General features: G+C 42.7%; 1 protein-coding gene across 1 annotated transcript in view; it reads right to left on the minus strand.

Annotated features, from left to right (window-relative positions):
- prkcsh (protein kinase C substrate 80K-H) overlaps positions 1 to 21984 on the minus strand; it is a 79704-nt gene that overhangs the window by 17666 nt on the left and 40054 nt on the right. Inside the window, exons 12-16 of the mRNA XM_048617891.1 lie at positions 19750 to 19819; positions 10083 to 10172; positions 5341 to 5415; positions 1850 to 1949; positions 387 to 551 (exon numbers count right to left, since the gene is read on the minus strand). Coding sequence (XP_048473848.1) covers positions 411 to 551; positions 1850 to 1949; positions 5341 to 5415; positions 10083 to 10172; positions 19750 to 19819 — 476 coding nt within the window. The 3' untranslated portion in view covers positions 387 to 410. The remainder of the gene's footprint in view (positions 1 to 386; positions 552 to 1849; positions 1950 to 5340; positions 5416 to 10082; positions 10173 to 19749; positions 19820 to 21984) is intronic.

Raw genomic sequence — 21984 nt, forward strand, 5'->3', positions numbered from 1 at the left:
CAAGTCCAATACAACTCAAGTGAGCTTTTATTTCAGATTTCCAACATCTGTGGTATTTGCTGTGGTAGTGTCCTGTCAGTATCAGGCTTTGCTTCCAAGTACATGGTGGGTAGTGCATATCTTTAGTGTGCTTCACAGTTCTAAATACAGTAATGTACATTTTTCTTAAATAACAACATCACAGCACTCATTTTCCCCCGTACATTCCCACTGATTCCCTTGCCACCCATCATTTAAGGTGATGATCTGGCCTGGTAAAAGCTTGGTCGCTGACCTGCTCCATCAGGCACCCAATGATAGTAATAGGAAGGAATAAGTTCACTGGCTCAAGGACGGATACAAATCAAAGTCAAAGTCAATACTGGTGTTTGGGGAGCTTGGCTCACCTGTTAAGCCCACTCGCCCAATTCTCACAATTCGTCATGATCTGTTCCTTCCCCATTCATCTCCTCCTGGCAAAGGGCTGGCGTCGAAAACTCCATCAGGTATTCACAGCGGCTAGGCTCTGAAGTGGACAGCACATCAGTCTCTTTGCCACAGGACAGCTTCACCTGTCAGCAATTGAAACAACATAACAGGGAGCGTTCTGAGAGAAAGGGTAAACAGTGCGGGGTGCAGGCATCGTTTTCCCTGTTGGGAGACAACTGGCCTCGGTGGCAGCACTCTGACCTCTGGGGTCAAAGGTCACAAATGGGGTCAAGCCCAGTCCTCAAGCACATAATAGCAGATGATACTTCAATCACTTACCAAATGAGTTGTGCACTGCCACAGCTAATTTACACTCAGCAAGACATCACAAATACCAATGAATGATTGAGGAGGTAATGTCAGCCATGGACTTCATTACTCTTTATCCAGTCCCATCAAAAACAAAAACATGGGCCGAATGGCCTTTGATCCACACCAGTTTATGTGTCACACAAACTGCCAACCTCCTTTGTCTAAATCCATTGGGACACCCTTCTATCCCTCATGTACTTATCTAATTTCCCCTTTAAATGCATTTGTATCATTCGCTTCAACTATTTCGTGTGAGGAGCACTAGGCATCTGAGCCAGCAGCTTCAGATTCAAACCCAATGTCAACCAAAGGAAGGAGTGACCATAACATGGAAAAGCGTGTCGACTATCGACCTGCAAACCCTTCCAACACACTCCAATGTCAGGTGCTGAGAGCAGGAGAGACGGTAGAACGTTGACACTTCCACCATTACTATAGCTCCAGAACACAAGACGTAAAAGCTGCACGCTGCTAAACTAACTCAGACTCAGTGATATATAGCACACATCAACATGTGAAGCAGGCACATTAGCAACGTTTAAGGCATTATCTTGACAGACACATGAACAGGAGGCAAACAGAGGGACAGAAACCCCGTACGGGCAATAAGCACTAGGTCTAAATAAGGATTAGGAATTGGTGCAGGCTTGGCAGGCCGAAGGGTGGTTCCTGTGCTGTACTGTATCGCATTTGCCTATGGTATCATTTTTGATTCTACATCCTTTAGGCTATCTTAAAACATGCAGAATTTTGGTTTAACATCCGACAAGATAGCACCTTAATCAAGGGTCATACCCTTTCTCACTATACTGAGGCTGTAACCTGGATCAGGTCCTGGCAAGGTACGTGTACTTCCACCTCAGAGACCAGTTCTCCTGACTGAGCCATAATGACACCCGACTAATTTGCAATGAAACCACAGCATCTCATGCATAGACAAACTACTACCCCCGCTTCATTACAGAGACAAACTACCACCCCACCTCGTTACAGAGACAAACTACCATCCCCCCCAACTTTGTTACACAAACTAGCCCCCACCTTGTTACAAACCCCCAAGTGTACTTACCAAGGTGGTCCTACTGGGCCCCTGCCAACAGCCAGTACCATGCTCATACTTCATCGCACTGAACTTGTTACTTTCAGGTCCAGCCCACGAGCCCCATACACTGCATGCACAGACAGAAAAACGTTACAAATCATTCCAAAAAGGCAATACATTCGATGCAAGCAATTCTCTTCATATCTCCACCCCACTTTGCTCCAACAGGTCTTGGCACTTAAATGGGGTCAAGACATTAAAAAATTTAGGGGAACACTGCCCTCAGAAGGTCTGACCCTGTGAATAATTGGGCTTCACGATGGAAGGGCAGGAATTGCAGCTCGGAGCCTAAATCTCCCTGAACCGACTGCAGAAAAATAACATTGAGAAAGTAAACATCGGAAAGACACAGCAGATAGAGCACAGACCGAAGACAGGGCAGGTGTTCTGGTGAAGGCTCTCAATGTGAAGCGTTAAATAAAGCAAAGAATGATGCAAAAAGAGAGGTGGCCACGAGCTTGTTTGGGATTACTTTAGGAACGAGCCAGTAGTGACATGATGGATTGAACAGCCTCCTCCTTCGAGGTAGATCTCAACTGATGCATTGTATTATTATTAATTTTCCTACTTCTAAATTTCAGCAGCTGTTCTTTAGTTCCATTAAAGGGGATGGGTCACAATAGGTGGCAGAGCTTTTGTCTTTGTATTAATCTTGGACAATTGAGACAATTCCAGCCTATTTTTGGTGCTTCTGTCTCCCTCTTTGATTTTAAAGATAGCATTTAAGATGACAGCTACATCACTAGCACATTAAGTGCACTATACTAGGCATTCCCTCCTGTAGCAATCCCAGTTTATATTCAGCATCGATTTCATCACGTGTTCCATGTAAAGATGCTGCGCTCAAAATATCCAAAGATTCTCTTTGTAAACAGATCGAGAGATAATAAATTCTATTATGGGTTTTGGAAACTATTCTACACAAGTCAACAGAAGCAGGAAGAAATCAGTTTTAATGATGCTACAATTCAGAAATGATTATGAGAGAAAGTTACTAAATATTTAACACAATCTTCAAAGCAATTTTGAGATACCCTGGACATTTAAATGTCAGGGCATTTTTATTTTATCAAATATGGCCGAGTACTCAAAAATACCGATGATTCACTTTTACCGTACCTCACCAAAAATAACATTGAAAATAAAACATTTTAAAGACACAGCAGATAGAGCGGAGATAGAAAAGAGGATGGGTGAACATGAGGGCTCCAGGTACTTGCCAATTCAAGAACAACTTCTTCCCTGCTGTTATTAGACAGACGAATGGACTCTCTAACTACAAATGTGATCTTGATAATGTTGATCTTGCTTTGTGCACCTCCTGTGCAGTGTAATCTGTATGCCTCGCTGTGTCTAAGCACCCTATTATCTGTATGTCCTTGTTTGCTTTGATCTGCCAGTACTGCTTGCAAAACAATGTTTTTCACTGTACTTGGGTACATGTGACTACAAAAAAATCAAATAAAACATAGTCCCTCCTCCTGCCCCAAAATACAGGCTTTCAAGGTCAAAATTGAAGCATTTCCCTTTTAGGCACCTTAGCTGGCAAACGTTACTCACTGCATATCCCCAGAACAGCAAACACAACAATGCACACAAATTTGCATGGTGGCAGCAAAGCATACCATATACAAGTTGCACTGCTGTAACTCACTCAGGTTCCTTCCACAGCACTCTCTATATCCGTGACCTCTATCGTAAGGAAGGACAAGGGCAAAGGCATGGGGACACCAGCACCTCCATCCTGACTTGGAAATATAATCGCCGTTCCTTCACTGTCACTGGGTCAAAATCCTGGACCTCCACCCCACAACCCCAAACAGCACTGCAGGTTTCCCAGTTCAAGATGGCAGCTCACCAGCAGCTTCTCCAGGGCAATTAGGGATAAATAATAAATGCTGGTCTAATCAGTGACATGAATGGATTTAAAAGATTCACACAAGTTGAAATGAATTTTGTTTTCAGTCCCTCCCTGGTCCACACTCAGTTTCCAGGCACACTACAGCCAGCCCAGCTTATCTGCACACTCAGGGGCTACCACTACATCGTCAGGGAGACAAGTCTTTGTCACGGCTTCCCCTTCCTCTTGCCATTTACTGCGGTCATTTACATTTCTGCCTGCTCCATGATCGCCCATTTTGGCCTTTCACCTTCACTCCTTTTGTCAGCTAATTGCTCCAGCACTCAGCTGATCACAGGCCATTTCCCCCACAATGGACTTTATCCAACATTTACACATTGGGCTGGGGTTGCGAGGAGAATATTTTAATGTTTCTGTCAGTTAGGGATTAGGGGAAAGGGGAAAGGGGAAGGCTGCGGGATCCACCCTCACTCATCAGTGACCAGGAAACATGGGAGGGAATGGTCTCAGATTGGTTGAGCAAATCCTTTCAAAATCGTCCACTTATGCCTAACTGTACTTTGAACATTGGTCTGACCAGATGGGCAGGACCTCCTTTGGCTGGACGGACAGAACTGCCTTTGGGGGAACACACAAGACCCCTTTGTTAGGCAGCCTGTTATATAAACCTGCCTTATATTGTTCCTTTTCCCCCCATCAACTTGCCTCAAACCGTATTGTTTCAAAGTTGCTCATCTCTAACTCTGATGAATACTATTGATCTGAAACGTTAACACAACTTCTCATTCCACAGATACTGCATGAACATGAGCCAAAGTTTCAAGCATTTTCATATAGTTTCCTTTACACAGGATGGGGCAGCACGGTGGCTCAGTGGTTAGCACTGCTTCCTCACAGCGCCAAGGACCTGGGTTCAATTCCACCCTCGGCCAACTGTCTGTGTGGAGTTTGCATGTTCTCTCCGTATCTGCTTGGGTTTCCTCTGGATGCTCCGTTCTCCTCGCAGTCCAAAGATGTGCAGGTTAGGGTGGACTGGCCAGGCTAAATTGCCCGTAGTGTCCAGAGAGATGCAGGCTAGGTGGATTAGCCAAGGTTACAGGGATGGGGTTGGGGAATAGGCCTGGGTGGGATGCTCTTTGGAGTGCCAAATGGCCAGCTTCCACTCTGTAGGGATTCTATGAGGATGACAGACTACAGAGCAAGTCCTACATAACACAATTAATACATTGCACAATGCCTTACAATGTAACCAGTGTACAGGGTGCCCTCTGATCTGCTGGCATGCAGATACCCAGGCCACTTAAGACAGGCTGCCTCCACTGGGGACAGGCTATCGCACACCAAACCAAAACACAATGTTCAGTGTCTTAACACAACATAGCTGCTTTTCCTCTCCATTTTGGGCAGCAGTGCATCAGTCAACGAAACCTGAACAACAAGTCATTCAGAGAAACCAATGTTCAAATGTTTACTCATGTTAACCCACCTAATTCCCACAACTTGAAGTGAAGACATGGAAACAGCACAGATGATGAACTAATTTTGAAAATAAAACAGGTTACAGGACGTACGCCCTACAAATCCATTATTATCTTACCCAAGACTGGTTTCTGAACCTCCGTGTTTGGGTTTCTGTGCCACTTTACTGAACGGGCAGAGCTTGTAGACATACCTGTAAGGAACAGTGCATCATTGTTAAAATCCTGAACAGTTCCCACCCTGGAAATATCCACATATACCAACACTGTCCACCTCACTATCTCGGTCCTCAAAAACCCCTGGTAATCCAATCCTTATATTTGTTGTTAGCTGGTTTGTCCTGATTTAATTTTCCATGGCTGTAGGTTTGGGGAGGACTGTTCTGAAGTTTGATGAGTGGATAAATGCAAATTGGACAAATTCCAATTTGAAACGCAAGATCCACAAGCAACTTAAGATGCATGCAAACGATTGGGAAATATGGACGCAAAATTTGTAGCTACGAGGCACCATTCTGCATACTCAGGCTAAGCACTAAAACTAAAGCTTGAATGACGAAGACAAGTCGATCCTTACAGTTTCCTTTACAGAACCTGAATGCACTGTAACAGTAGGTTGTGTGGAGTATAGTGTGCTCGTGAGGGAGAGGAGACAGAGCCAGAACAAGTGTGGGGGTGAAAGACTGACTGTTTAGGGGTCTGTACATGAGGAGGTGTGTGCATGTGTATGTGCACGTACACATGTGTTATGGGGGGAAAGCAGCAAGAGAACTGGGAAAGAAAGTGTTTAACAGTGCTGTTCGACATGTTGTTACACCTAAGAATTTTCAGCATGAAGCTCTGGCTAGATCTGATGTAAATGGACATCTGAAGAAACATCATTGAAGTGGAGTCTGCTGCAAGGCAACACACAACTATTCATCCCCAAACACCTGCTGCAAAAGCACTGAGGACATATTTTCAGCAAGTATTTTTATTTTAAGAAAGACTTTCCAAAACAAGTTGGTTACTCCTAATGTCGTTTGGTGTTAACATATACATTCAAACACAGTGGGTGGCTTTTAGATTTTGTTTGGGATGCTGCTTTTTCTTTCCTTTATTCATTAACAGATGAGGGTGTCGCTGGCTAGGCAGCATTTATTGCCCATTCCAAATTGCTCAGAGGGCAGTTGAGAGTCAACCACATTGCTGTGGGTCTGGAGTCACATATAGGCCAGACCAGGTAAGGATGGCAGTTTCCTTCCCTAAGGGATATTAGTGAACCAGATGGGTTTTTCCCCAACAATCGACAATGGATTCATGGTCATTGTTAGATTCTTAATTCCAGATATTTTATTGAATTCAATTGAACCTTAACTTTTCCGTTTGCCTTTCCATAACCCTTGATTCTGACCAGTGGTCATTACAGAATCAGATTCCACCATCTGCTGTGGCAGGATTCGAACCCAGGTCCCCAGAATGTTATCTGGGTCTCTGGATTAACAGTCCAGCGATAATACCACTGGGTTATCACCTCCCCTTCTGGAGCAGATCAGCTCCAGTGCATTCCCATTCCTCTTACACTTTGCATGCAGCACAATATGGAGTGGGGGAAAAAAATAAGAGCCATATGAGCAGCTGCCTGTGCTTGCTTTACGGAAACCAGCAGCCTTGTAACCAAAAGAGAGTTTTTCTTGTAAGTCATAGCTTCCTGATCATCAGGACCTTTATCACACCATGGAGTGCAGCCAACAGATGAAGAATTGCACATCTACGATCAGTGACTCACCCACCGTGTCAAGTCACCCAAGGACTGAGCCAGGTTCAGAAGCTGAGTATCTAGATGGGTCTTTAGATTACAAAGTTACAGAAGAACCCAGAACCTAAACGCTGCTGAAGGGAGTGTGTGATGGTGGTAATGTCATTACAAAAGGCCCAGGTCTTGGGACTGGAGTTTGAATATCACCTGAGAAGACTGAGAAATGTTTTCATTAAAATTGGGAATTAATACTAAACAATTCTAATGGTGGCCCTGTAATCAACAACATAAAGCATCCACCTGGTTCACTAATGCCCTTTAGGGAAGGAAATCTGCCGTCCCTACGCAGTCTTAACTACCCTCTGAAATGGGTTAGAGAGCCAATCAGTTCAAGGGCATTTAGGGATGGGCAACAAGTTCTGTGCTCAGCCTCCCATTCAAAATGGAGATGAGGAGCAATTTCCTCTCCGTAGGTCATTAACCTTTGGAATTCTCTCCCCCACACCCCGCCAACCCCGAGCGCAACAGCTTGTAATAGATGCAAGATCGAGTTAGATGGGCTTGACTGATAAAGAAATTGTTACAACCAGTACCCAAACGAGATCCTCTAATTCATTCGGGTTCGAGACAGGACATTCCAAACTGTTAATCTCAGGGCGAGTAGACATGGGCAGATAAACTGGCACCTTGGTTCACCACAACAAGGTTGATTTAAAAAGGATTCCTTCCCTTGTGGATACCCTTCCTCAAGAACCAACTGAACTTTTAGGGTCTTAAAAGGAGCTAATTTAACTGGGCTTCCTTTAATAAATTCATTCTATTTGTTAATTTATTACCACCTGCAAAAAGAATTAGTAATGCAACATACATGTGCACACGTTAGAACAGGCAAGTCCACTGGAATCCAGGCTGGTGCACACAGAAACATTCAGCCCCACTAGCAGACTCCAGTAGAATTGAAACTGAGTGTTTTAAAAACAGTTATAATTGGGTATTCTTCAAAAAGGGAAAAACACAATCCACAGTTTGGGACATCATCTGAAGGGGGCAAATATCTGTTGCACAGAGGAATCATTAGCTTTTCATTATCTTAGTAGTCAGAAAGGATCACAGCCCAGTCTACTTTGACCTGCTTCTTCCTCCATTTTAAAGGACAGTTCTAAGGTTTTGGAGTAGATTTGTAGCTCGGGTTGTGGGTGTTGTGGTTGGTTGGCTCGCCGAGCTGGTTTGTTGTTCTGCAGACGTTTCATTATCCTGCTGGGTAACATCCTCAGTGCAGCCTCCGATGAAGCATTGGTGTGTTTTCCCACCTGGTTTTAAACTCTGGTGTTCATTGAGCTGGATTGCCTCATTTCCGGTTTTCCTTCGTAGTGGAGTGTATATGGGGTCGAGTTCTACGTGTTTATGGGTGGCTTTCTTCGTGGAGTGCCAGGCTTCTAGGACTTCCCGTGCCTGTCTCTGCTTAGTTTGTCCCAGGATTTTGGTGTTGTCCCAGTCGAATTGGTGGTTCACCTTATCCATGTGGATTGAGATGAGCGAGTATTGGTCGTGTCTTTTTGTTGCCAGTTGGTGTTCGTGTACTCTCGTTGTTAGTTTCCTCCTGTTTGTCCGATGTAGTGTTTCTCAGTCTCTGCAGGGGATCTTATAGATGACATTGGTCCTGTCCATGGCGGGGAGTGGGTCTTTGGTTCAGGCGAGCAGTTGTCGTAGGGTTGATGTAGGCTTGTGTGCCACTCTGATGCCCAGCGGTCGTAGGGGTGTAGTGGTTAGTTCCGATGTGTTCCTGATGTAGGGTAGTGTGACGAGCGTGTCGGGGCGTGTTGTATTGTCCTGATGTTGTTTGCGTAGGCATCGTCTGACCCGGCCCTCTTGGCGTAGGTCTGCATTGCTGCAGTGTGCCGTTGCCCGTTTCACTGGTGTGTGTGCATGTGAGTGTGTGTGTGTGCGAGCGCATGTTGGGACAGTTGTGGTTGAAGTTCGGTACCTGATCCGTGTGTGTGGCTTTTCTGTGTACGTTTGTTTGGAGTTCCCATTTGTCTTGTGCTCCACCATGACATCCAGGAATGGGAGCTGTTTGTTCTTCTCCTCCTCTCTGGTGAATTTTATTCCGGTGAGGGTGTTGTTTATATGCTTGTGTGACTCCTCTAGTTTGGTCCGTTTACTGATGACAAAGGTGTCGTCCACGTAGCGTATTCATAGTTTTGGTTGGATTAGCAGAAGGGCCGTCCTTTCGAGTCTTTGCATCATTGCCTCTGCTATGAGTCTGAAGATAGGTGATCCCATGGGTGTCCTGTTGATTTGTTCCTATGTTTGGCCGTTGAAAGTGAAGTGGGTGGTGAGGCATAGGTCCAGTAGTTTGAGCATGTTGTCTGTGGAGATGTTGTTTGAAGTGACCTTCAGATGCAAAAGGTGTGATATTCCATTGGTCTGTCTATAAAAACAGCCAGCTAATTGGCATTTTCAGTTGCATCAATCCTCTTGTAATGGGGACCCTCTTGTGGCACAGTAGTAGTGTCCCTACCCCCCAACCAGGAGGGTCAGGTTCAAGTACCACCTGCTCCAGAGGTGTGCAATAACATCTCTGAACAGGTTGATTTGAAAAATAGGTCAAATAAAAGAAAAGGAAACTCCAGTAATGCTACAACAACTTTTTTTTTTTTTAAAAAGAGTTAAAAACACCCACAGTACATTTGATTCTGACCAATGGTCATAACAGAATCAAGGGTTATGGGTAGGCAAACAGGAAAGTTAAGGTTACATTAGATCTGCCAGGAGTTTGAATGGCAGAGGAGACTCAAGGAGCCAAATGGTCTACTTCTATCCACATTATTATGTCCTAAAGATCATTGATAAGTTGGGATGATTTACAATGTTAAAGGTGCTACTTAAATGCAAGTTGATGTTGCTGGCAGCAAGCATGCTCAATAACAAAAAAAATTATATAGATCTTACATTTCAAACAGCTATTTTAATTTGCTTCCTATGCCAGGCCACCAAAATAATATCTTTGTTTTCTTTAGGATGTAACCTCTTCAAGATGGGAAAAAAAAATCTATATCAACTTTACTGAGAACACAAACAGTGCACCATAAAAAGGGTGGGAAAATACGAGAGACTACTCACTCATTTGTCGTCATTTCATAACACTGGTTAAACATATATGCAAATTCTCCATCAGGTCCAAAGTCAATGGTAAGCTCCCTCTCGAGACTCCTGCAAAACAGGAGCAGTGAAACTGAATCAGCTGTTGTATTTTCTGAGCATTTTTAAAATAAGTTGATTGCTTCATCACAGGAATTATCACAGTGTGCTAAAACCATCAGAATCATTGGATTCAAATCCCCAATCCTGCTGCATACAGGTGCCAAATCAAATAAACAAGGTCAAGAAAATAAAGTTAAAATACAAATACCAGATTAAACAAAGTTAAACTATCAGATAAAAATGACAACCTGATCATTATGCTATATAACATCACTCATACCGCCATACTATACTACTGCCATGAAGGAATAAGTCACAGCAGTTAACAGAGGTGGCTTTGACACCTTAAGTCAAGTCCCTTTAAAAATCTGGTTAGTTCCACTGTCAGGGCAACTATGACACTGCACAGAATACAATCCTTGCTGCTACAGTCAACTTCTTAGCCACTTTAGTATTTGGGGGAAAATATCTATTTGCATACAATACAGGATATTTTTAAGCATAATACAAATTAGGAGGAGGCAGCCACACGGCTGATCTGATTACTCCACACTCCTGCCTATTGTTGATAAGCTTACACCCAACTTGTTTATTGGGAATCTACTGGTGCCTTAAAAATATCCACCCACCCCACTTCCAACAATTTCCAAAGTCTTGTGACTCCTCATCCATATTAAATGGGCGTGCCTTAAGAACAAGAACAAAGAAAATTACAGCACAGGAACAGGCCCTTTGGCCCTCCAAGCCTGTACCGACATGCTGCCCATCACAACTAAAACCCCCTATCCTTCCGGGGACCGTATCCCTCTATTCCCATACTATTCCTGTATTTGTCAAGACTCCCTTTAAAAGTCGTATCTGCTTCCACTACCTCCCCCGGCAGTGAGTTCCAGGCACCCACTACCCTCTGTAAAAAAAAACTTGCCTCATACATCACTTTTAAACCTTGGCCCTCACTCCTTAAACCTATGGCCTGTAATAACTGACTCTTCTACCGTGGGAAATAGCTTCTGGCTGTCCACTCTGACCATGCCCTTCATAATCTTGTAGACCTCTATCAAGTCGCCCCTCAACCTCTGCCGTTCCAGTGAGAACAGCCCAAGTTTCTCCAACCTTTCCTCATAGCCAATGCCCTCCATACCAGGCAACATCCTGGTAAATCTTTTCTGTACCTTCTCCAAAGCCACCACATCCTCTGGTAGCGTGGCGGCCAGAATTGAACACAATATTCCAAATACGGCCTAACTAAGGTTCTATAAAGCTGCAACATTACCTGCCAGTTTTTAAATTCAATGCCCCAGTCGATGAAGGCAAGCATGCCACATGCCTTGTTGACTATCTTTTCCACCTGCATTGCCATTTTCAGCGACCTGTGTACCTGTACACCCAGATCCCTCTGCCTATCAGTACTCTTATGAGTTCTGCCATTTACTGTATATTTTCCATCTGGATTAGATCGTCCAAAATGCATTCGCTCTTATTTTCCAGATTAAACTCCATTTGTCACCTCTCTGCCCAAGTCACTAACCGATCTATATCCAGCTGTATCCTTTGACAGTCCTCATCGCTATCCACAATTCCACCAACCTTTGTGTCATCAGCAAACATAATCAGATCAGTTACATTTTCCTCCAAATCATTTATATACATTACAAATAGCAAAGTCCCAACACTGATCCCTGAGGAACACTACTAGTCACAGTCCTCCATTCAGAAATGCACTCTTCCACTGTTACCATCTGTCTTCTATGACTGAGCCAGTTTTTTTATCCATCATGCAAGCTCACCTCTGACCCCGTGCGACTTTACCTTCTGTATCAGCCTGCCATGAGGGACCTTGTCAAAGGCCTTACTGAAGTCCATGTAGATAACATTCACTGCCCTACCCTCATTGATCATCCTCGTCACTTCCTCAAAAACTCAAGTAAATCAGTGAGACACTACCTCCCCTTCACAAAACCATGGTGCTTCTTAAACAAAGGAACAACATTGGCTATTCTCCAATCCTCTGGGACCTCCCCTGTAGCCAGGGAGGAAACAAAGATTTCCCTCAAGGCTCCAGCAATTTCCTCCCTTGCCTCTCTCATTATTCTGAGGTATATCCCATCGGGCCCTGTGCACTTGTCTACCTTAATGTTTTTCCAAGACCCCCAATACCTCCCCCGTTGTGATCTCAACATAACCCAAACTATCTTCACACCCTTCCCCAGACTCATCATCCACCAAGTCCTCTCTTTGGTGAATACTGACGCAAAGTACTCATTTAATGCCTTGCCCATTTCCTCTGACTCCACACAAATTTCCTTCCCTGTCCCTGAGTGGGCCAACCCTCTCACTATGTATAAATACTCTTCGGATTTTCCTTAATCCTGTTGGCCAATGACTTTTCATGATTCCTTTTACCCTCCTGATTCCTAGCTTAAGTTTCTTTCGACTTGCCTTGTATTCCACCCTTGCTTCGTGTGTTCCCACCCTCCTAGCCTTGATATGTGCTTCCTTTTTCTTTTTGATTAGGCTCACAATATCTCTCGTAATCCAAGGTTCCCTAAACTTGCCATATTTATCCATCATCCTCACAGGAATGTGCCAGTCCCGAGTTCCCAGCAACTTACATTTGAAAGTCTCCCACATACCAAATGCTGATTTGCCCTCAAATGTCTGCCTCCAATCTACATTCTTCAGTTCCTGCCTAATATTGTTGTAATTAGCCTTCCCCCCAATTTAGCACCTTCACCTGACAACCACACTTATCTTTATCCATCAGTACCTTAAAGCTTACTGAATTGTGATCACTGTTCCCGAAATGCTCCCCTACTGAGACAACGACCACCTGGCCAGGCTCATTCCCCTCATTTTTAAGCAGTGACCCCTAGTTCTCCCCATAGGAGGAAACATCCTTTCCTCATCTACCCTGTTGTGGCAGCTCAAGATCTTGTGTTTCATTCCTGTCACCTTTTATTCTTTTAAGCTCCATCTTCATAAGTACCCTGCCATTTTAGACTAACAGTTTCAAACACATTTATACCCTTTCTTAAATAAAGCGACAAGTACTGTAAACAATACTCCAGATGCAGTCTCACCACTGCTCTGTATAACTGAAACATAACCTCCCTACCTTTGCATTAAATTCCGCTCACAACAAACCACACCTTTCTTAATTCTAGCAAGGGAGGAAATTGCTGGAGCCTTGAGGGAAATCTTTGTATCCTCACTGGCTACAGGGGAGGTCCCAGAGGATTGGAGAATGGCCAATGTTGTTCCTTTATTTAAGAAGGGTGGCAAGAATAATCCAGGTAAATGCGAACATTAGCTTTCCTAATTCTCATTTAGGCTATACAAACGTATTCTAGTACAGGATGCTCCCAACAGTAGTAATGTAAGATTGGGTAAATTTTCATTTTCCATCTATGCTATGTTCAGAGTCCAGCCTTTTTACTTACTTGTTCGTGGGATGTGGCAGTGTAGCAATGTAACATTGCTGGCTAAGATAGAATTTATTGCCCAGAAGGCAGTTGAGAGTCAAACACATTACTAAAGATCCAGAGTCTCATGTAGGCCAGACCAGGCAAGGATGGCAGAATTCTTTTCTGATGTGGACCAGACCAAAACCCCTCAAAATATATCAAGGAGATAGCCTAGACCCTAACATTTTATTATATTTAAAGGCAAGTGTAAGATGCTGTGTCCCAGATGTGATTCGATTGGTCCACTGCAAGGCTTTAAGCAAACCACACTTTATTCTAATAGCACAGTTAAAATACAAACAAAAAGTAATTGACATAACTTTACCTCTGTTGAAAAACTTTACAAAATAATATATTATTAAACTACTAATCATCAGTTGTTCCTATATAGCAGCATTCCATAAACACCCCCTTGGGAGCAGGAAATTCAGCAAAGCAGATGTTCCTCATGTGCAATCTCCCTTCCAGTCCAAGAGAAAGGAACACTGATAGCAACAATCTAGCAGCAGTGAAAGAACTCAAGCTTTTTGCTGCAGCAGAGAGAGAGCGAGAGCTTTATCTATCAGCTTCAACAGCCAGCTCCAAAAAACCCCAACTGAAACAAACTAAAACCCTGGGTCTGTGTGAGCCTACTCCATCAACTTGTCTAATTTAACAAAACACTCAGATAGCTCAAAGCTGTTTACCCACTGCTTCTGAAGCAGACATTCCGGCACCACTGTGGCAACACCTCTCTGCAAGAAACAGCACAGAGCACATTGCTCTTAAAGGCACAGTACCACTGCATTTCCTAAAGGGTATTAGTGAACCAGGTAGGTTTAGTGGTCACCATTAGGCTGGCTTTTAATTCTAGATTTTTAGTGAATTTAAATTTCACCATCTATTATCAGCACAGCCTGAACCTCTGGGTTATTAGTCTAACAACATTACCATTATGCTAGCACCTCTTCCCCAGCCACGATGAAACCACAATTCGCCTCAGCTGCTCAGCGCAAGTAAAGACAGTAAGTAAAACAGTCGCAACCTGTTCTATTCTTGTCACTTGCAATGGTTCCTCTTTCCAATCCAGCACTGATAGCTCTGATGTCCTCTAAGGCTCTATCCTTGGCATCCTCTTATTTCTTATCTGCATACCGCTCGTTGCCATCACACAAGGGTCCAGCAATAACCGTCTCCAATAAGACAGACTCTAACTGTCGTCCTTTGACATTCAGTGACATTACCATTGCTAAATTCCCCACTATTCTGACACTGAAGGAACAGCGATATATTTTGAAGTCTGGACAATGTGTGGTTTGAAGGGGAACTTGTAAGTGCTGGTGTTCCTCTACATCTGCTGCCCTTGTCCTAGATAGCAGTGATCATGGGTTTGGAAGGTGCTGTCAAAAGAGCCTTGGAGAGGTATATAGATTTCCATTTCCCTACTGTTAAATACTTTCCATTCAATACTAAGCAATATTCTACGTGAGATTTTGCATGGGGAAACTGAAATGTAGACTTAACAGTACTCTCAATAATTTGATAGATGAAACACAGAAACTAAGCATCCTTATTTGAAATATGTGGGCCCCAAAGACAACTAGAAATATCTTCATGCAGTAATGCAACTGACAGTCCCATGATACAAAAACTAAAGAGTGGCGATTCTCCCAAGTTTCCTTGCAAAGTAAGATGTGCAAACAAAACATCTGAAGATAAACAACAGAAACTTAGATCTGGACTCTGGCCTGGTTGAGGACAAGAGGGAATTAGTAGAAGTGATTGGCAAAAGAAGCAAAAGCAATGTGAGAGAAATGTCATTCAGGCAGCATGAGGTTTCGGTCTGGATTGCCCTGCCTGAGAGTGTGGTGAAGGAAGGTTCAATCAAGGCATCGAGAAGGTACTTTGAAAAGGAACAATGTGTGGAGTTACGTGCAGAAGACAGGAGATTAGCTCTATGTGAAATCAACAGCTAGTGCAGATACAATGGGCCGAATGGCCTTTTAATACAGTAACACATCTACAGTTCTGACATTTTTTTTTAAACACACAAGGTCTTTAGTACCTATTAGTGGGAATATACAGTTATCATCAATGACTACGTGAAAGAATGAAAGTTATAGAACGGTGTGGTACTGAAAAGGGTTACAGCATAGCTTAAAATCGAGGAACAGGGTCAATTTATTGAGTGCTGTAAGCTAACCACAGTTTACAAAAATAAAATCAAGGGACAGTGTGCAAAAGGAAGCAAAGCTTTCAAGGAAATTAAAGATGTGGCTCATGGCCCTTAATTACTGAAAACCTAGTTTTAAACAAGCATTAGGCTATGCTAACATTAGCCTAGCAATCCTTTCTGTTCTTTGTTTTCTGTTTTAGAAATCAAGATAGGCAATAAAGAAGACACCAAAGAAGCTGCAAGTCTCTCTACCTTTCTCAGTAGAAGTTACTGGGAGCCTGTTCGTTTCTAAACACCAGCATTTCTGATTTTGTAAAACCCGAGGTCACTTTCCAAAGCCTCAGATACAAGGTGACTGCAATTAGAACTGTCTTTTTCCATTAGTCTATAGCTGTTAGCAATTCAATTTCATCTACAGGAAACCCAACGACCATAAGAAGTCATTACATTCTATGCTTATTTTTCAAACTCTTGGCCCAAACAGATCCTTGTACCCATTTCCCCATTTTGTTTTAAAAGAAACAAACATTATCTCTGCAGAGACTGTTGCTTTTTTTGTGCTGTCTACATGTGTCTGCGTTAGGGATTAAGGGGTATAGTTCCATTTCTGGATTGCAGCTTAGATGTTAACCAGCACTTTGTTTGTAATTAATTGATTCCAAAGTAATCAATTGAAGAAATGTAGTACAAGTCTCTTTTGTCCTGCATTATAGTACAAAAGAAAGGCACTGACCATTGTTATGACTGAATCAATACATTTATATTAATGCCGTGACTGATTATGCTGATCTATCATCACAGTCCTATCACTATATTAGGAAGAAAACTCGATAAGATCTTTTATACAGGGGTTGGGTTCGCTCTACAATTTCCCCCGAGTGTCATTCTCCTGACCCCTCTCCACCCCGCCACCCCCATAAGCCTGCACATTCTTCCTTTTTTCAGCTAATTCCCTTTTGAGCGTCTCAACTGAACCTGCTTCCACATACTCTTAGGCACAGCATTCCACACCATAACGCTAACCACTCACTACGCGAATGCATGAGAATGTTTCTTCTCATAACTATTCCTCCTTTTGCCAATTACTTGCCACATGTCTTCTAACCCGCAATCCTTGCACAAATGGAAACACACTTCCTCCCTATCTATGCTTCTTAAAACCTGGAAGTGTTTTTAAAATCAGTCTCATCAACTTGTTCTGTGATGTTCAAAGATTCTGGTTCCTGCACCTCTTTAAAATTGTCCCAATTAGTTTGCTTTGTCATCATAGGTAAGTATTTCTAAATGTTGCCTAAACTAAAGTATGACAGGTTGTGCAATATGCAATGATTTATGTACAGTACCTGCTGCGCTGTCTATATTAATCTAGTTCCCAACATCACTCAGTTATAACACTCCCAAACCAACAAGTTTCCATCCAAAGCAATGATGCCAAAAACAAGATAGCAAGAACTGCAGATGCTGGAGTCAGAGATAACAGTGTGGAGCTGGAGGAACACAGCAGGCCAGGCAGCATCAGAGGAGCAGGAAAGCTGATGTTTTGGATCTGGACCCTTCTTCAGAAAAGACCCTCCAGAAGAAGGGTCCCGACCCGAAACGTCAGCTATCCCGCTCCTCTGATGCTGCCAGGCCTGCTGTGTTCATCCAGCTCCACGCTTTGATGCCAAAAACGATTTGGTTTCGAAAAAAATAGCAAGTTACAAAATAATAGGCAAGTTTCCCCACTCCAGAGAAATCTTCTCAAGCAACCTCTTGCCATCTCATTGTTAACATACCGAAATGTCACAAACAATCCTGGAGTTTACCGTCCAGAAACAATCACCTCCTTTACCAACATACAACCTTCTGCAACACATCTACAGAATCAGCAACAGTGGTAAGCTAGAGTACAAGGGTTGCAATCCAATAGCTATTCAGATAAAATAATCAGGCCATGAACAGACACATCAAGTTATTTGCACATGGAAGTTTGGAGAGGTTGGAATGTTTCATAACTGAGAAATACAATCAAGGGACGAGGGCCAATTAGCATAGAATACAATCACTGTGGGGAAGAATATTGTTCATTTAAAATACAAGGATAGGGAGAATCCCCTCAGCAATGAGAACGAATTTCAAATAAAAACACAAAATGATGGATATGCTCAGCAGGTCTAAGAACAGAAAGAGAGAAAGATAGAATGAATGTCTCATGTCAGATCAGAACTGGGAATCGTTAAAAAGGTAATAGATTCTGAGAAAGTAAAAGGGATGATGGTGAGCAGGTCTGTGAAAAGCTGGATGACAGGAGAAGTTAAATTGCAAAATATTTCATGGTGCAAGGTCAAACGGAGAGATAATGGGACAAGTGAGGAAACAAAGGATGCTTTCAGAGAAGGCCCCTGAATTGCTGCCACCAGAAAGCAAAGTCAAGGAAATAATAGAGAAAAGAGTGAAAATACCAAACCAGCAATGGAAAACAAAACAAAACATTGGCACAGGTTGCAAATTAATATTATTAAATTTGAATCCTGAGTCCAGAAGCTGTAAAGAGTCCAGACAACGGATGAAGTGTTGCCTGAACTTGCATGTACGGTGCTTAAACCAGATTGTTAACAATATACAGTTGCAAACGTTAATGGGCTTAGTTCACTGCTTTTTGTTTTGTCCTGTTAACTAGTGCAGCATCCATGGCTTTGCTGACAGAAGATTAGGACAAGGTAGACTTTCCTCTGCTGACACTGTATGAAGCTCTAACACTTGTGACATTCTTCGTTGAAGTGTGCAGATAACTGTGTGTTACAGAATCTCATCATGTCGATATGTACATAGAATAGAGGATGGAGGAGTTTTATTAGCAAAGCAAAAGCTGTCTGATGCTGTGTTGACAGCTCAACATTAGTAATCAAGGCAGACTAATACTCAAGCATGCCCAATGGCCATAGCAGTAAGTCTCCTTCAGCTCTGAATCAGTCAGCCTCAACACAAATGAAGTGTAACATTTTCAGCTTAATGCTGATAATTAACAACATTTTTATTAACCACAGCAGAGCAAAGCAGGAATTCAACAAAGCAAATCATACTCCTTCGTTCAATTCTTTTTTGAAACAAAGCAGTGTAGAAATTTCTGATTCAGTTTACAATTAGTGAATTGACATGTTAATTTAAAAAAAGGATGCATTCAGTTCAATTGACAATAAAATGTTCCAAGGTGAAACAAGGGGAAGCTGATGCAATAGGCTAGAATACACATGTTGCAACTTGCTACATTTGATAATGGAAAGGATAGGTTCTCTCTATCATGAGGATTTAAAACAAGCCAACCCAAATACAAACAATGAACCAAGGTACAGCCATTGGAAACAAAGCAGACAGAAATCAGAAAAACACTTCTTATATCTGGCTGGTTCTTTCACGGACTACATTTGAACGTGGCTTTGAAGGGTTATACTATCCCCTGGGGGATAAACGCAGCAATTCCTAAATTAACATTTCAATGCCACATCAAAATTTGCAGCAATTACCTCTTTAGTTAACGTCAAGTATGTCTCGCATTCAAATTTTTGATGACAGATCACGGTTGAGAGTTTTTGCCTGCATTAACTACACCAAACATCCTCAGAGAGACAGTGGCATAGACCCTATACGCTTTGCCTGAACTTTAATCACTGAACAGTCTCTTTTCCTTCTCTCACCCCCTCCAAACACCAATTAGCCTTGAAGAAAACAGCGGTTTGGCAGGATATCACCTTCAGAGCTCATATGTGATTCCTTAGCTATGATAGGAAGGCTGGCAAGAAACTAAACAACTCCAGCTTCTGAACTATTTCCAACCCTGGGCCCACAGATGTTAATGTGGCTTCTCAGAGATTTTTTTCACCTCAGCAAGGGTTTCAAGTATTTCTCATTCCCCCCCAACCCCACCCAATGCCAGACACCTTTGCCTTAGATAACAAACTGATTTTATTTTTTAAAATAGATACGATACCCAATCGAACTCTCCACCTCCCTCAGCGATTTCTCTGCTTCGGTGAACTCATTTCGTGCTTTATCGGCAGCTAGAAACAGAACAAGATGCAGGTAAACAGATGGGTAAACCTGATGTAGTATTATGCAGATTCCAAAACAAAAGCATGACAACTTTGGTTGTGACAGCAGCTGTACATGTATTTGGAATACACTGGTCAATACCCCTCTATTTCTCCAAGTAAAGGTGACAATACCGGTGTTTACATAACATTTTATAGATCAGAACACCTCAAAGTGCTCTGTACAATCATTCAAGCTCTATTACATAATCTGCTACAATGCAGTGACACAAAACATAGCTGTATCATTGTTTGATTAAAAGTCCACCTATTCAAAGAGAAACTTAAAGGCCGTGACTCATCCTTCGATCATCTCCTTACAAATAGGCTGGGGGCGGGCGGAATTTTGCAGAAGTGTCAGCGCAAGTCAAGTGTCAAGCAGTAACCTGCAAATAGGTAAACCTTTCCCTCTCCACCCAACGAAGCAGCCACTTCAGAAATTGTTTACTTCCAAATCAGCTCCCAGCCACATGCCGCACAGCTGCACGCATGAGGACAATGAATCTCATGATGGAACTGTGAATATCTAGCATTAATGTGCGTGGCTACATACATGCTGGCACCTCTCCAGTACTCATCCTCCTCCTTCCTCAAGGTATTCTGCTCAATTTCCATCACTTAAACCAATTTACTGTGCTGCTCCTGGCGGGGAGTCGCGCATGCATTATCCTGTCTATACGTGTTAAATGGAACGCTGCTTATTTGCTCAGGTATATGGTTGTATCTCAGTTGCACTGTTGGAAGGAAATTTCCTATTTCTCAGGCTAAAATTCATCAGCCAATACCTTTAAAAGTAAATTCTCTCATTGCAATTTGTGTACAAATTACTTGTCATGTTAAGTCTACCAATGACAACAATTCAAAACAAAAGGCAATTTGATAGCTGTACGGCTAAATATCAGGAGAACAGTAAAGGTACAATACAAATATAATTTTACTTGTGCTTATTAATGAGCTTGTTTCTCAGCTCCAAACATAATTCCAAACAAAATCGGCTTTGCCTCTTCTCCTCCTCAGTCCACACTAAGTATATGTCCCTCATGTACCTGGATTGTCTCAGCATAGAAATAATTAGAGGCAGGTTTCATGAAAAACATGATGCTTCTCAACAGCTCATTTGTCAAGTACAAGAACAAAATATTGGCTTTACCAAGCAGGAGAAACCATGAAGATCCATTAAAGGATTAAGGGACAATGGAAGACACAGTTCCTAAAGCAACCCCAAGACTAACTTCCAGGAGCTCTAAAAGCAAGAAGGGACACATCAAACAGAACAAAGCTTCTATAAGATGAAATAGCAATAGGAGCAGGCCTTTCAGCCCCTCTGGTCTGCCTTTCAATTGGATCATAGTTGATCAGACACTCCTCCTATACCCCTCGATTCCCTTACTGATCAAGGATCTACCTCAGCCTGAAGTATAAACAAGGACACTGCCCCACAGCTGTGGCCAGGTGTTCCAAAGGCTCTCAACCCTCAGAAATTTCTCATGTCAGTCTTAAATTGGCACCCCTTCGATTCAAAGGGCTGTGCCCTCCAGCCCCAGACTCTACCTGGAGGGGAAACATCCCCTCAGCATTTACCCTATCCAGACCAAGAATCCAATATATTTCAACAAGATCACCTTTCATTCTTCTAAATGCCAGTAAGTAAGAGTCCCAACTTGTTCTTGGGTTGCAAAGTTTGCCAGGATTTGTCCAAGAAATATCACCACAGAGGTTAAAGCCACAGAAGATGTGTGGAGGCATAAATTGGTCACCCGGCTATGTTATGCTACTTACTGCAATGCTAGACCAAATAAATAAGGTTAGGAATTACAGGAGTGCCCCCTTGATGATACACTAGATAATGGTGACCCCTAGTGCAGCAGCAAAGCATTGATAGTTTCCGGGTGAATTCCTGGTCTGGGCTAAGATAGCCAATTCCAGGGCCAAAATTTGTAGATACTGGGGTAACCCAACAGAAAAACTATAGGCTGATTAAAATATAAACCAATAAAACTGTAACAGGACTAGACAAGATAAACACAGGAAGGTTGCTCCTGGTGACTGAGGAGTCCAGAACTGGGGGTCACAGTTTAAAGACCGTTCAGGACTAAGGGAAGGAGAAATATCTTCACTCAGTGGTGAAATTGTGG

This window comes from Rhincodon typus, chromosome 38, assembly GCF_021869965.1.
Source record: "Rhincodon typus isolate 14 chromosome 38, sRhiTyp1.1, whole genome shotgun sequence".
Lineage (NCBI taxonomy): Eukaryota > Metazoa > Chordata > Chondrichthyes > Orectolobiformes > Rhincodontidae > Rhincodon > Rhincodon typus.